Genomic DNA, 16046 nt, shown 5'->3' on the forward strand with positions numbered 1-16046 from the left:
TACTGACTCCCTTGTCTTGCTTTAAAAAGAAGGGTAAAAACTAAGGCTTCCCCCCTCTTTTGCAACTTCAGTTTCATGAATTTCAGGATTCTTCCTGAATACAGGTACCCAAAATACAGTTGTTTTCCACTGGGTTTTTTCCTTAACCAGTTTTGGACCAGCAAGTGTCCCACGACTTCTTTTCTTGCATGAAAAATTAAATGCTGTAACAAGAGTTTGAAACAACAGGGACAATACAAAAAATAGACTTTTGATATGGCTTTTTTTTTTTTAATGAATTTTGCAGAGGAAGAGATGAATGTAACAAAAAATTAAAAAATCCCTGGTTTTGTGTGTAAATGCACTATAACATGAATGTAAATACGTGCCATTTTAATGCTGCATATAGCCAAAGATGCAGTGCAGCTACACAGGAGCATTAACAACCATAAAGAGCTTGCATTCTGCTTGGGAGATTGTAAAAACTTGAACTCCACTAGTGTACTTACTGGAGCTTAATGCCAGTCTTTCATTTTAAAGCATTGCTTATTTGCTCAAGTCTGTCTCCAGGAAAAAACTTTAAGGTGAAATGTTGTGCTGCTTGAAAGCAATGAAAAAAATGTGCTGCTTGAAAACAATCTCTAGCTATAATAATAAATCTTAACACTGACTAGCAGCAGGTGTGTTGCTTTGCTTTTCTTTCACTTTTTCCTCAAAGATTGCTGTTTCTCTATTTTGAAGACAGTTGGAGAGGTCGCACTGCCTTAGAAACTGTCTTGTACACCTTTGTTGACAGCTGGTGCTGCCTTTGCGTGTGTACTGCGGTGAGTAGGCCACAGACAGTTAAGTAGCGTGTGTGCTGCTGAAGGGCTGGATAAATAACACCAAATGGGTTTGTGTTTTTCACCTTCTGCCCTTTTGAGCAGGGGAAAGGATAAACAGAAGCAGGAGGGAACCACCTTGGCAAAGCATGTCCTAAGTTAGCTTTATCACAGGTACCAATGCTGCAACATATGGGAAAGGATCAATAACCGAGCCTGGTGTTGTGCGGTGCCGGGCGATGCTCCAGCTTTCAGTACTTGCAAATCTTTTTGGTCCCAGTGTTTTACTTCAGTCTTGTGGAAATCCGCAAGCATCCATGCAGTTTTCCCCAATAAACCTGGTCTCCTGGACCTGCAGTATGTGAAGTTAAACCCCTGCCCGGCTCTGTAACGCAAAATAACACGCTGGTGGTGTTGGTGGCAGCTGTTTGTGCCTGTGAAACCACAGGGCAGCGACGCGCCGATCTGTTACCTGGCTGATTCCTTCCCTCATCTCAGCCGTGTTAAGTCCATGTGGAGGACGCCGAGGGTTTCTCTACCCGTCCTGCTCCTTGGCTCTGCCTTCCCGGGTCGCTGCTGGAAGCGGGAAAAGGGCGATCGGACCTTTCCTAACCACGATCCGCTTCCCTCCCCCCTCGCTCCGGCGCCTGCCCCGAGGGTGCTGCAGGCCGCGGGCCCGCACCGCCTCCCTCCTCCGCGGCAGAGCCCGGGCGGCACCTCAGGGCGGGAAGGCGGCGCGTGCGCCAGCCCTACCCCGCGGCAGGGCCGGGCGGGATCCCGGCGCGGCGGTACGAGGCCCGGGCGGAGGGTGCAGCAGCCGGACCGCTCCCCCCAGCCGCCTTTCCGGTGCCGCGGCTCCATGGACGCCAACTTGCGGTTCTGGAGGGCGGAGGGACAGGTCAGGGGCTGGGGAGGGCTGGGGCGGGCTGGGCTGGGCTGCCCCCCCCCCTCCCTCCTTCCCTTCCTCAGAAATAACTCCTCGTCCCCCTGAAACGTGTCTCCGTTAGTCTTTTTTCCAGAGGCTTCTTCTCTGGGTGGACGTCTTGGATCCCCTGCTGCTCCTGAAATCCTCTGTGAGTACTGGCCTCTTCACGCGGCGTTTCTGTACATAATTGCATAAAACAAATGGCATTCCTAGGCACAACCGTTGCGGCAGCCCTGTTTAGGCCGTAGCTGCTGTGCCAATTAGCCCAATTAAGAATCGCCCCCCCCCCCCTCCCCCGGTCCCCCAAAGACAAGGGGGACAGCCGGGCAGGCTGATCCTCAATGATCTGCGGCCGGAGGGCTGGGGATGTGGAGCTGTCGCAGCTTCGGGGAAGGCAGGTTTGCTGAACCCCACCCAGAATCTCCGCAGGCTGATGCACGTACCCATCGGTGGGGTGCAGCTTACGCTGGAGGTCGCGGAGCGCTTTGATTCTCCTGCAAGTGGCTGTACAGAGAGAACCCACCCCCAAGAGGGGGCATACCTGATTTGTAAGGCCTTTTTATACCAGGGCGTGATTATTACAATTTTAACAATATTTATGAACCCTAAAAGGGAGCACACCTGATTCATAAGGCGTTTTTATACCAGAGAATGGTTATTACAGTTTTAACAGTAATTATTGTTAAAATAATTGTCAATTTAGGCAGTTTACTGCTTACCTCGTATAACCACTCACAGCAGTGACAGCGTTTGTTGCCACCTATCTTTTAATTGAGCGAGGAGAAGCAGTTTCCATTTAAAACTCAGTTGTCGGCCATAAAGTCTAGTTTCTAAATTTCAGGAACTGTTGTGACAGCAAACGTCTGGCAAAGATATGTTTTTGTATTGATCCACTCCTGTATAGTTTTGTCTGGGGTGACAGAGGAGAAAGCACAGCGCGTTGTATGAGAGTTGGCTGGCTGATCGATATCTTAAAGGAATTTTTATCAACTTTTTTTTTAAGGGAAAACTCAATTAAAGCAAAAGAACACTGCCAAAATGTGTGCATGTGAGATATTTCGTTGTCACTTGCAGAGTTAGTGCGTATCTATTCATCTATCTCTATGTATATGTGTATATGATATGAATACATACCTCTCTATATGTTTACATGTACAAATTTAGTAAATGTACATTATATATATGTATACGCCAACAAGAAAATTTTATAGTACATTTAGAGGTTTGGAGATCTGCGTTTAGTTCACACCTCCTTAAAGTACACAGTTGCGAATAGAGACGTGCCTGTTGAAGAAAGTCAGGTCATCTCATAAATTCTCCGAAGAGCAGTGGCTTTTTGTGTAGACTGTGGATAACTACATGAGGTTACAGTTTTATTCTCTTGTTTAAGTGGACCTGTTTTCCATAATTAAAAGCTTAAGCCAAGTTTAAAGGAAGAGCATATAATCCAAAACTCAGTCACACATTGATGAACCTGCAGGAACATCTAGTGATGTTGTGACTTGTTTCTGGTAATTTTAAAAGTCTGGTTTGGAATTTCATTTAAAAATAGTCTTCTAGGTGCCTGTGGGGATATCAGATTGTTGCTTCAGTGGCAAAATCTTTGAATTTGCTAGCACACATGGATAACTTTAAGTACAAGAATAACGCTCTTGATTTCAGTGAGGCTTTTCATATGCTTAAAGTTCAGGTGCATTTATGTAATCAGTTGAAGGATTGATACTTAAAGGGACCAAGGGGGCCTGAATAATCTGAAAGTTTTTATGACTGTGAATTAGTTTGGTGTTGAGCTTTGTTCTTGCTTTAACTGCTTTGGTGAAGGACAGGTGCATTATCTTGACATTTTAGGTTTGTATTTAATGTTTCTTATAACTGATATATTGCACTGTAGAATATTGAACTCTGAGTTATTTTTTTTCTGATTGGTTTGTGTTTTTCTCAAATATAGGATGAAATAAGAAGAGCCAGGTTATTATTACAGAACAGTGGAAAGACGCTAAGTGAGCCCATACAGAATGACCAGGTATTTTGAAGCACAGTTTATTGAAAATAGAGGTGCCTTTTTTTCATGGCTGAAATAGTTGCTATCAATATAAGATCTAGCAGACAGAATACAGAGACCCAGAGGCAAGGGATAACACAAGAAAAACTCATTACTACAGAGATTTTTCTAGTCTATGAATCTGGTAGGAATTTCGTTGGATGACTACTGATGCCAAACTGCAGTATTATCATCCTGAAGGATGTGAGGTTGTGTATCATATAGCTGAGTTTAGGAGACATTCTTGGAATACTCTAGGAATCATTGTGTTAAGCCTGTCTGTCCTCAGCTGGGATGATACAGGCAGGTGACAAATCTGTAAAACGCTTACTGAGCTCATCTTGAATCTTTGATGTTGCATCATTGTATAGAGGGCAGGTTGTTTTGGTTTCACATCTCGTAAAGTGAGCAGTAGCAGTTCTTGGGTGGGAAACCTGCTCATGGAATTGCTGGAAAGTAGTGCTGAGCCCTTGCTTCGTTAGGAGGAGTCTTTCTTTTGATTCACGGTAGGCTTGGCTCTTCCCATGCAGCATTTAGTACCTTGTGTGTCAAAGTCTGAAAGGAGAAATAAAAACTTCTGTGATTCCAGAAAAGCTGAAGTCTTGAAATAAGTGTTTAGGCTTTTAGCCATATTTAAGAATTGTTGTTTTCTGTTTTAAAATACCTACTAGCTTAGCTTTTTAAAATTAACTTTCTGTCCTGCCATAATGTACGTTTTTGGTGTGTTTACACAGTACATGGGATGTAAGTAAGCTATATTCAACAAGGAGTATATGGAGAGAAATTTTAGGGAAAAAATAACTAAAGGGTTGTATATATATGTGGCATTCCGTATAAAAGTAAGTTATTGGAAAAAAGAAGATAAAATAAATGTAGAAAGAATATTTTGCCCAGTCTCTTCTGAAACTTGATTACTAACCTAATTTTCAAATTGTTTAGACAAAACAAGCGTTCCTGCTAAGCCTGGTAAGTTTACAAAATATTTAGAAATATTATTTTTTTCTTCTTTCTTATGCAAGTAGGGCAAAGGTGGTATAATTTGACTTTTTTCTTTTTTCTTTCTTTTTTTTTTTAAGTCTAGTGTACATCCTGATACAGACAAGATAATTCCTGTTTTGTTTAGACCTTCAGGTAAGTTCCCATAAGAGAAGTTTTGTGTATGTGACTGAAGTATCAAGGGGGAACAGCTCATAGTAATTTTCCTTACAGAAAAACAAGTAGACTCTTACTTCTGTTAGTTGCATTGTCATGTCTGTTGAAGATTTATTTATTTCTATGGTCCTCTTGAGGAATTTTTCTCACAGTTTGTCTGCTCAGCTAGGTGGAAATAGTCTGACCTGTCTCTGTTTTTTGTCACTACAGAATGAGTTCCCAAATCCCTCCACATGTGAAACAGCCTACTTTTCACTTGATGGATGTGGCTACTGTATGAATTTATTTGCTGTGGTAGCAGTTAAAGTCTGCTTGGGGTGATGCTTAGGGAGCCAAGACAGCACAGGTTGTTAATCAGATATAACCATACTTAGGCTGTGTACCAATTACCTCGGATAACCACTCACAGCTGTGACAGCATTTGTGGCCACCTCTCTCTTTTTTAATAGAGCAAGGAGGAGCAGTTCAAAACTCAGTTATGTAGTTTCTGAGTAGCCACGTTGAGTGGAGTTCACAAGGGCTCCTTTGGGCTATAAGCTGTGACTGGATATTCTGACTTCTTTAATGAGGAACGAGAGACAAAGGTTAGAATTAAGTCCATGGTGATGGTGGGGATTTTGTGGGTGAATGTTTTACTTAGAGCTGAAACGAGGGGGGGAAGTTAGGGGAATTTTCTGCTCAAAATCAAGACTCAGCAGTTGTTTTTACTGAAATTAAGTTTTCTTTCTTTTTAGCCTTCCTGCCCATCTCTCTTCCATTGGTGAGTAATCATGAAAGGTACTAGTGTACCATGGGGCTTAACGTTTTTCCAAAGCCGGGGGTTGGAGGGAGAGAATAGAAGGTTTTAGGCTTCTTAGTTGTATTTTCAGCACAAGGCTTTTAAAAGACATTTATTTTATGGGAACTGCTGAGTAATCTAGAAATTGAGTCCGTAGAGAACATCATTGGAAGTCCAAACCTATTAGCTATCTTCCTTCAGCAGTATGCAAAGAGATCATTCATGTGTGAAGGTCAGCTCTCTGATGCAAGGTGAAATTTGCTAGGCATGGAGAGCAAGGTCTGGTTTTGGTCTGTTAACCTCAAAAAAAATGAAACTGGTAGGAAGCAGTTAGAGCCTTGTATTCTGTGTTTCTGACCCAGAATAGGATTTACAAGTAAGAAATGGTGTTGTCAAGAAATTACAGAAGATATAAAAACAAACTCTTGTTACAGTGCTCAAAATTGCACCATTTTGTTTCATAAAAATTGTAGCTGTAATTATATGCATGTTTATTCATTTAGATGTGTTTGCCTTTGGTTTTGGCATATGGGTATACATACTGAGAGATGTCATTCCGTATAGGGATTACAGCATGAACTTACGTGGCACTACTAGAATGTATAATGAAAGTATTGATGACTGTTAAATCATTAAGAACAGTAATAGAATTAACAGAAATATTTCTTTTTGGTATTTACAGCTTAATGCTCTTTCATAGATATGGTTAGATTCAGCTCTGTCATTAATAATAAAGGTAGTGGATCCGCTAATATTAAATGAATTATTGGTCCTCCTCTGAGGCTTTGGGCATTCCCTGCCCTCACTCCTATTGAATATTTGCCGTATCTTGATTGACTGTGTTCTTTGGAAGAGTTCCACATCTGGTAGCCCAGAACTCAAGAAAGGCCGTGGTTTATTAAAACTGAAGTTCTTACTTATGCAGTCCTGAGTAATGTGCTCTGGGCAATCCTGCTTTAGCAGGGGAGTTGGACTAGATGATCTCTAGAGGTCCCTTCCAACTCTGAAAACTCCGTGATTCTGTGATACTCAATGTCTGAGTTGGGAAGTAAATTGTAGAATCTTTGCTGTTAGATCAGGTAGATCTAGTATGTATATCCCCACTAGCCAAAACAATTTGACCCTTTCTCATTCACTATTTTAATTGCATTTTTATTATCTTAGTTATCTTATTTGTATCTATTTAAGCTTCACAGGTACAAATGCGTTTTTTTATTTTGGGTAAGAAAGCATCTTGCCCAAATATTCTTGCACAGAATGTTTTAATCACTGTGTCTCTGTTTTTTATATTGGATAGAAAAAGTGCATATGTCAAATCTGTGGCAAGAAAATATGTTAGCCGAGAATCAAGGCACATGGCTTCAGGTACTGACTGGAGCCTTTGATGCTGCTGCAAATAGTAACATAGCAGTTCTTTCCGTGCCCACCACTGCTCACTAAAAACTTCTAGATTTATCAAACCTAATTTTCTTGTGGGCTTTTCCTCTCAGGTTATTGTGTCATCTCTTCAGCTCCAGGCAAAGCACACTTTTTTTTGTCAGGTAATTACCTCTTCCTTTCTACATTTATGAGTCTTCTAGTCTCAATCCCAAGTTAATTTTTGCTTACAATCTCTCGTTTCTGCAGTTTGTGTTTCACACATATACCACAGGATTCACCCTGGTAAATGGAAATGGTACTGCAAAGGCTGAAGTATGTGTCTGTTTTATTTTTGAAATTATCTTAAGTGTACAAGACCTTTTTGACCATGATTTATGATTGTTTTACAAATGCACTTACGGAGTATGTTTCTTCTGCCCTTCTTAGGAGTACTCGCTTCAACAAAAGCAGATCTTCCACGGCTTGGGAGCCATTTCTTATGCAGCCTGTATTGGTGTATGTATTTGTTCAATGATTGCTTTCCTAATAAGCTCTTCTGAGAAGGATTAGGTGCTGAGATAACCACACTACCAGATATCCTTCAGAATTGTGCTTTAATGCTGTACTCTGATGTCTTGCCCCAGAACTGTTGAGAATAAGAATTTTCCTAATCATCTGTCAGCCAATACCTTGCTTGGCTTCCTCTGACGCTTCCCCTTCTGTCCTTTTCTTTATTATTCTGCAAACTTAGAAGATGGGTGGTGAGAGGAAATGGCCAGGGTTTACAAACACAGAATAACACTGGGTTGCTATGGTTGATTTTTTTTTTTCTTTTTTTTTTCTTTTTTTTTTTTTTGATGTGGTGCTGTGGAAGAGATCTGTCTAGCTCTAAAAAAGTGGTGAAATCTGCAGGCAGCCATACTGGATAGAGTTAGGTCAGATCCCAGAAGCAGCATAGCCATGAAAATACTACACTGAATGCAGGTTAATTAGCCTTCCGGGAGGGCTGGGTGGCTGCGGGGCTACTTAGCAAGCTCTGTGCTGTGCTAGAATAGGAATTTGTGGTTTCCAGAGTTTGCTACATCAGAATGAGCTCTGGTATCCTCATGACACTCTTTACAAGTGTCCATGCCCCTATAATGCATTTCCTCACTCTCCACACTAAACAGTGATTTTTATAAGCCTTCTGGCAGAAGATTATGGCTGTTCCTGCTTTTGTTAGATGGACTTTCACTTCTGTCCACTAAGCAAAACAGTTGGGCCAGCAGTGCTCAGGACTTTACAGAGGTCTGAAGAGGCAGCTATGCCCATGGGTGACTGTGGGAGTTCTTCCCCTTCGTCCTCCAAGGGAGACTCTGAGCCCTAGCTGGTGCCCTGGCCGTTTATTCCTAAATGTAACTTCCTGCAAGTGTGTTATGGGAATATAGAAACTGCAGAGAATCAGGAACAAATGCACAAGTGCACCAGGTGTCCTGTTTGGGGCAGAGAGCAGTATGTGTCACAGGGCAGTTGGATGGATGTCCAAGGAATATTAGTCAGAGATAGTTGTTTTCCTTTTTCTGTCTTTGTATTCATACTGCTATTGTCCCCTACATAATAATGTTTTATGCTTTTTTTATCATAATATTTTATATTCTTGTCTAAAAGAGAAATTACAAATACCTTCAGTGACTAGAGAACATAGGTATTTTGTTGGAATGTTAAACCAAGGCGTTTGTTTATTTTTATAGATGGTAACTATGTACTGAGTCACAGATAGATTTTCCTGAACTGTGGCCCATACTGAAGTACTGCATATCTTTTTTAATAGAAGGTTCCTGTTTCCTCCCAATGCCTTAGGCTCTTCCTCTCGTCTTCATGAATCGATACACATTGAAGAGTTCGTTAACGCAACTAGTTGTCAAAAAACTTCTACCTGCTCCTCTTCTTGGTGAGTACAAAGAAACTGTACATCGTGCAGCTGGTCTGAGGGCCACCTGCTGCCCCCATCTGACTGCAGAATTTTCTTGCCCTTGCGCAGATGTGGTTGAACTGTTTCCTAGCCTTCTTCTCTGACTGTCTTTGCTGGATACCGTCCTTTCTGTGTGACAGTTAACTCTTACTACTCAGTGTAGCTGACCTCTGTTTGATGCTTGCTGGTTTTCGGTTTTATTGCTGCAGAGCACTCTTCTGACCTTTGTATGCATGACATGCAACTGTTTCTCCTAAGATATCCAGGGATGCAGTTGGCATTTTTCATTGGCCTGGACATTATACCTGAAAGGATCAGGAGGGCAGTAGCGCTCGAACGGGCATGACCTGGTGTGGCACATACATGACAGCAGAGTGCGATGCAGCTCTAGGTGTGCACTGGCATAGTTTCTTACTCAGGTTGGGGCTGCTGCTGACTGCCTAACTGCTGACAGTGTAGAAAGTGGGAGTTGTTACAACAGGATATTATTAACCTTGCAAAGTAATGGGCCTTAGTTCATTACTGAAACAGCTCTACTGACATGGTGAAGTTGTACGAGAACAAGTTTAACTATTTGATGTCATTAACTGTTTTTCTGATGCCATTAAAGATATTTTTGGCCTTTCTAGGGGGAAACTGATAAAATTAAAACTAATGTCATCTCCTCTGTTCCAAGTTATGTGAGATGGCTACCCATATCTTTCCAAGGATCCGCATAAGAGCTTTCCGACTTGTTTCGCTTGGAGCAGGTGTTAAAATGTGCTTCCATTTTCTTAAATATAGAGAGAAACCTGAGGGTAATTGATTAGTATTAGTCCAGCATTTGAAAAGTGCCGGCTGTTACACTGATGTCTTTATTGAACAGCCCTGCCAAAAACAAATAAAAAGACAAACCTACTATTCCAAGCAAGGTCAGTTTGACAGACTATGCCCCGTTATGCCTAGACCATGGTCTAGAAAAGAGAAAGGAGAGATTCAGCTAGATGACTAACTCCCGTTTGATACGGCCTTTGTAAGTGCCAGTGGTTTAGGCTTGTGTTTTCAGTGACTGACTATGGGATGGATGTTTTCAGCTACCTTATAAAGCTAGATCTGGAGGAGACTGAAACATTTTTGTCTAGGATCCAGCTGAAGCACTGCCACTTGTGACAGACACACAGCTGGGCAGAGAAGGGCCATAATGGAATATATTAGAGCCGGTGTTCCCCTGGCACCCTCCCTTTCAAATTAGGGATGCAGCCTTTACTTCAAGTCTGTTCCCTTCAGGGTCTTCTTTTCTGTGCTGGATTTTGCACTGACCAGCACAAAACCTATCCACAACACAAACCCCTCCCCTTTCTCTTAGGAACAAAGTACTCTTGGTTTAAGCTGGATGGCAGTTACTGAAAGCTCTGAGTCTGTAATGATAAAGCACCTTTTAGGATTGGAGCCTTAAAATCTTGCTCAAGCTTCTGAAACAAAAATTAAGATCCCAAGTATATTTTTATGGGGCAGTCTCTTCTTAAGCTGCCAGCTTATTCAGTTGTGAACTGTTGAACTGGAAGTGTAAAATGCATATAGTTATGAATGTCAATATTGAGATAGTCCTTTTGGATTTTTCAAAGCAAAATCCTCTAACTCTGCAGGCTTGATGAGTGCATTTACTGCGGCGGTGGTGAGAAGCCCAGAATTTGAGAATGGAATTGAAGTGATGGACAGGAATGGCAAGGTTGTAGGAGTGTCACAGAAGGCTGGTGAGAAGGTAGGCAAGGGGGTGGAGGCCTCTCTTGATTTGCCTTTCATTCCCTGCTAAGAGCTGAATGTGATGTAGATAGAGTTGGGTATATTGAGATGTGGAGTCCCAGATCAGGTGCTGAATCTTTGGGTAGGCTTGGACTAAGTCTCTGGAACCAGGTTCCACAACCCTTGTGTATTCAAGGCTCGGCAGCTTCCCCAGACCAGTATACAGAGCGCCAGTGGTAAGCCATGGAGGCACTAGCACAGGCAAGACTCTTGGACCTTCTTTTAATGGGACACCTCAGAGAAAAGCCTTGTGTTGTACGTATCGCTTGCACCTTTGATAGTGGGAATATTATTTAAAGGCTGTGCCTCCCAAAGGGTAATGCCCTGATCTACAGTGTGATAGTGCATTTTTATCCTTAGCTTCCAATTGCTGAGCAAGCTGACTCTGTATTTGTTCCTTGCCTTGCTCATCAACGTCCTCTGTAGAGCCTGGCACCGGAACTAAAGCAAGGAGTCATATTTTACATGCTGTCAGTCACCCTCACTTTCTGTGCTGCTGTGCAGAGGGGAGGAAACAGCTAGACGAGTGTAAGGATTTGTGGGCACCTGGAGAGAGAACTTCAAATTTGACACAGGATAGTTAGGATTCCCAGAAGGTATAACCATTTGGAAGAAGTTCAGCACAACTTAAAAAAAGCAAGCCTCAGTGAAATTATTATTGTGGTGGGAAAAGTCAATATGGCATCAGGAGTTTCAGCTCCCTTTTAAGGTATTTCTTACTCACAAGTGGACTATTTGCCACTTGTGGGAGTTTGGTTTCCATTTAAGAATTCCTCTAACAAATACTTTTATTTCTCATACACCTGTTGCTTGAAACTCCAAAAGTATTAGACCAAAAAGCGCTCACAGAAGCATGCAGTATTTGAAGCTGCACAGAGCAATGCTTTAACAACATTTATTTTTCTCTCTCCCTGGAGGCCGTTAAAGAAACAGCATTGTCGAGAGCAGTCTTGTTTGGGACAGCATTCTTCCTGCCAGCTGTGCTTACATATTTTGTGGAAAGGTAGGAGGTACTGCAAAAGGGCTGGGGGGGCCTGGCAGCGTGTGTTCTGGTTTTTAGTCTGGCTGTTACCTCTTGGGTTTGTGGTATTACTTGCCTTGGTAGAAGTGATTATCTGAGAAGTTTCTGTTCAGCTACTGTGGTTCATTTAGATAAGTAAACGAATCTGGTTATGTCCGCATCCATGCTTTGAGGGTTTGCAGGAGGTTGTGTAAAACTATGAGGGTTTCCTCTCTGCTCCCATGCAGGAAACGTGTTTGTGCTCTCCTGACAGGCTGTTTTCCAGCACTTAGGTTCCCCAGTGTCTGCTGTCAAGGCTGTTCACAGCACTCAGCTTAGATTTGTTATTTCTCAAGAGATAATATGGTGCTTGAACTTGCAACTAAAACTGGATCTTAACTTCCAAATAGTTTTCCGTATATTGTAAAACATTTTATTGCTTTTGCAATGTCTAGAAACCTTGTATCATAAGAAGAATTCATTCTATGCTTTATGAGAGAATTCTTAGCCTGCCCTGAGCTTTTGGTAGAGATCATCTATGTCATGTAAATAATAGAGGTAATTTGATAATGCCTAAATCAGTTCCCTATCCCCCTTTGTTAGTTTAAGGGACTCCTCTTATCAGAAGCCATACATGCAGATGTAAGATAAAATTTTAAAAATATATCAAGTAATACATTTTGCATAAGGCAAAGGAGGATTGCCAAGAGGAAGCAAATCTGAAAGGAAAGAGGGTAAAGCAAAAACATCTTAGTCAAAGGATCAAGACACTTTAAAGCACTAATGCCCCTTCTCTTGTTATTTTGATCTTGCTGCTTATTTTCTTAATCTTGTATTGACAATCTGGGCCTGGAAAATGCTGTAGTTAAAATACAAAACAAAGGGAAAGAACAGGAAGTTCGGAGTAAGAACATAGGAAATAAAGTAAGGAAACATCTTTAGGATTTGTAAGCCAAGGTTATTACTAATTTCAGTGCAATTTCAACCACTAAAATAGTAGCTAATGCTCTTTATCTCGGTGTCAGATTGCTTTTCCAGCCCAAACTGACATACTTACTTTTTCAATGTCTTGGACAGAGCAAAATTTGCAAAAACTCCACGTGCTTTGGCTTCAGTGAGAATGCTTATGATTACGTCAGTATTAGCAGGAATGGTACCAGTCTCATTCAGTATGTTCCCGCAGTGTGGGGAGGTAAGTCCTTTCTTTACGATTGATTTAGGATTATTGTTATATTAAGTAGTCATTCTGTAACTATGGCCAGCAGTCTTAAGGCCGCATAGAGAAAATCAATAGGATTAATGTGGTTGTGCCTCTAAAATGGGGCAGCGGAGAGGCTGCTTGTGAAGGCAGGTACCAGGCAGGGGCTTACAGGACTTGCTAGGTCTAAGTTGCGCTGTGTGTTATTTACATTTACACTTTTCAATGTAGATTTATCAGATTTTCACAGCAGCCTGAAGCAAGTGAGGTCAGGAGAGCTGTCTTAAAGATTAAAACAAAGGCTCTTCCAGCACTGTTTTCAGTCCTACTGGAGAAAGGAAGGATGTAGATGAATTTTTTTTTCTTTCATGGAAAGTCAGCATGACCTTATCAGAGAGGTAAAGCAACTCACGCGTGATATCTCCTCACCCTGCCCTACTGCACTGTGAAGTGTAATCCATTCCCTGGGAAAGTACACATTCCTGGCAGGTTTTTAAATGGAGGATGTAGCCCTTGAACGTTGGGCTTTGGAGAAGGCCAAGTGAGAGAGGAGCATGGGGTTCCTTTCTGCATTTTTTCCTCTCTTACCAGCACTGTATGAATATTCTCAGAAAATCAGACTGGGCTCTGCAATTCTAAGTGGTTTCTTTTATTTGCCTAAACTTTCTGGCATTGTAATCTCTCTTTTTTAGATCTCTTTACCCTTGTTGCCATAAGAGATTAAATGAACATAAATGAGGGGACTTTTAAGAAATTATGTACTGGGAGTATGGCTGGTTAGTTCCCTTTGAGCTTCCCAATTGCTCAGCCCACAGCAGAAATTCTCCTGGGTGAGTCACCCAAATATATTTACGGTTGGACTCAATGATCGTAAAGGTCTTTTCCAACCTAAATGATTCTATAGTGAATGGAGATAATGTCACTAATACTCTGTTTAGATCTCTGCAGTACCTCTAATTTTAAATAAAACATATTTATTCCCCTAGGTATGTGCATGTAGAAAATGTCAGAGAAGGAAAAAAAAGTCCCTAAACAAAAAAAATCCCTTAAACCTCCAAATAAATGAAGAACCCCAAATCCCATACAGTCTTGCTTCTGAGTACAGTATTTCAATTTGTGCAAAGTTCAATGCAGTAAAGAGCACCTAACATATACTTACCAGGATATGGTGGTGTTGATTGCCTTTTTCTATACATTGCAGATAAAGCGAGCAGACCTCGAAGCAGAAATTCAGTCATCTACAGAAGAAACGGAGTTGTTCTACAATAGGGGAATTTAGAGACTGACTTTAATATTAAAATGTGTGCTCTGATTGAAGTGAATTCTGAATGCATCAACAAATTCAATTGGCATATGTGACTGACTGAATCGTGAATTTATGGTGGCGTACGTACCAGATTTGGGGTATAATGGTGCAGTCTATAAAGAGGCAGACTTTGCAAGCCCCAGCCCACAGACAGATATGTACACATAACAATGCTGTAAATGATATTTGTACCAGAAGGCACTGTAACACAGCATTTGTCACAAACTGCGTTCTGTATGCCTCCTCCTGTGATTGATTTCTTAATTAAAAGACTATTGAATACAACAAAGTTTGTTCTGCTGTTGCTGCAGCTTTTGACGTGCTGGTAAAAGCATTAACATCAGTAGTCCTTTGGGTAAAGTCAAGCTGGTTCTTCTCAGAATACTTACTTCTCATGTTTCATTGTATTTAGTAACACTTGTTTCAAGGATGAGGCATGAGTGAGGTAGCCATTAAAGTGATATTAGACAAAACAACCCTGATGGCAATATAATATTGGTTAAATTTAGTTGTTTAAGTTCAGGAACCAGGTGTCAAACTTGGTTACAAAGCGACTCCTGGCTTTCTCGACATCCTTGAAGCAATTATGAGGCGTGATGCCTCTTGAGCTTTAGAAATTGTTTTTTCACACTGAAGCCACTGTGGCTTTTTGACGTTGTAGTGGATGATGAAGAATCTACATTTTTGCAGGTTGACAGTGCTTATCCAAACAAAAAAGCTGCCTTTTGACATGTGGCAGAAGAGTTAGCGTGTTGATCAGGGCGGTGATTTTGTTGATCGTACGAAATTACTCAGGGGGCCAGGGCTGTCAGAGAAGAGCTGCAGAAAGAGCTTACACTACCAGATGTAAAAACAGGAAAACAGGTGAAATGCCAAATGGATAAGTGAAAAGTAATGAGCTTGGCAGAGCTTAGACTCTTGTTTAAAAAAAAAAAAAAAATCCAGAAAAAAAAAATCCAGAATTCAAACTATTTGGGCAATCTGTTAGAGCCCTGGTCAAGCCCCACATTGGGCACCAATAAATCTGTCATGGTTTGGGCCGGACTGGCCACTGAGATGAACAACAGATGCTCTTCCCCCACCTCTCTCTCCAAGGAGAGGAGGAAGAGAGAGAAACAGTTTAAAAAAGAAACTAAACTACTTTAATGAAAATATTAATAAAATAAAAAAGAGAATAATGAAATATATAAAAGATATACAAAACTGTGTCGAGCTCCCAGGCTGATGATCACATCACCAGCTGGCACTGGGAAAGTCCCAGACTGGACTTGGTGGTGGAGGGGAACTGGATTACAGATCTGAATTCAGGAATGCATGGATCAGGATCAACGGCAGACAAACAGAGTCCTCCTCGGCTGTCAGTCTGTCCTGGTTTGAGGTAAAACAGAACCAATTTTTTCAGTAACTTCGCTTCTTAGCTGGGCCTCTTCTAACTACTGAAATTAACTGCATATTGTGCAGACAGTGTTCACTCTCTCAGAGTGATAAGACCAATTGTTTATAGCTGATGCCCAGGCATGGTATGCAGGGAGGCTCTGCTTATACTTATTGCTGTAACCCCCAAGGCCAACCAACTTCGTTATTTGCCCCGCTGGAGGGTCAGATGGATGGAATACCCTGTTAGTCAGTTTTGGGTCACCTGTCCTGCCCGCTCCTCCCCACAGGTGGGACCCCTCTACACTTTTCCACTTCTGACCCTCCAACGGGGCATATAACAAAGTCATCTGCCCTTGGGTGTTATAGCAATGAGTATA

At 41.6% G+C, this 16046-nt stretch overlaps 1 protein-coding gene across 1 annotated transcript; it reads left to right on the top strand.

Moving 5' to 3' along the window:
- The first annotated feature begins 1594 nt into the window (after positions 1–1594).
- SFXN4 (sideroflexin 4) lies at positions 1595–14575 on the top strand. The gene is made up of 14 exons (XM_082486342.1): positions 1595–1698; positions 1808–1873; positions 3674–3748; positions 4706–4732; positions 4843–4897; positions 5653–5678; positions 7187–7237; positions 7323–7388; positions 7503–7571; positions 8895–8985; positions 10632–10747; positions 11706–11791; positions 12866–12980; positions 14188–14575. The coding sequence occupies exons 1-14, from the start codon at positions 1660–1662 to the stop codon at positions 14263–14265; spliced, it is 960 nt and encodes a 319-aa protein (XP_082342468.1). The 5' UTR covers positions 1595–1659; the 3' UTR covers positions 14266–14575.
- The last annotated feature ends 1471 nt before the right edge of the window (positions 14576–16046 follow it).

The sequence above is a fragment of the Vanellus vanellus genome, assembly GCF_965231255.1.
Source record: "Vanellus vanellus genome assembly, chromosome: 7".
Classification (NCBI taxonomy): Eukaryota; Metazoa; Chordata; class Aves; order Charadriiformes; family Charadriidae; genus Vanellus; species Vanellus vanellus.

Bases quoted from the DNA above. Each gene is read 5' to 3' on its own strand.
- SFXN4 (XM_082486342.1), top strand. From the start codon at position 1,660: ATGGACGCCAACTTGCGGTTCTGGAGGGCGGAGGGACAG. The intron at 1,699-1,807 runs GTCAGGGGCTGG...TGTCTCCGTTAG, and splicing joins TCTGGAGGGCGGAGGGACAG to TCTTTTTTCCAGAGGCTTCT. The intron at 12,981-14,187 runs GTAAGTCCTTTC...TATACATTGCAG, and splicing joins TGTTCCCGCAGTGTGGGGAG to ATAAAGCGAGCAGACCTCGA.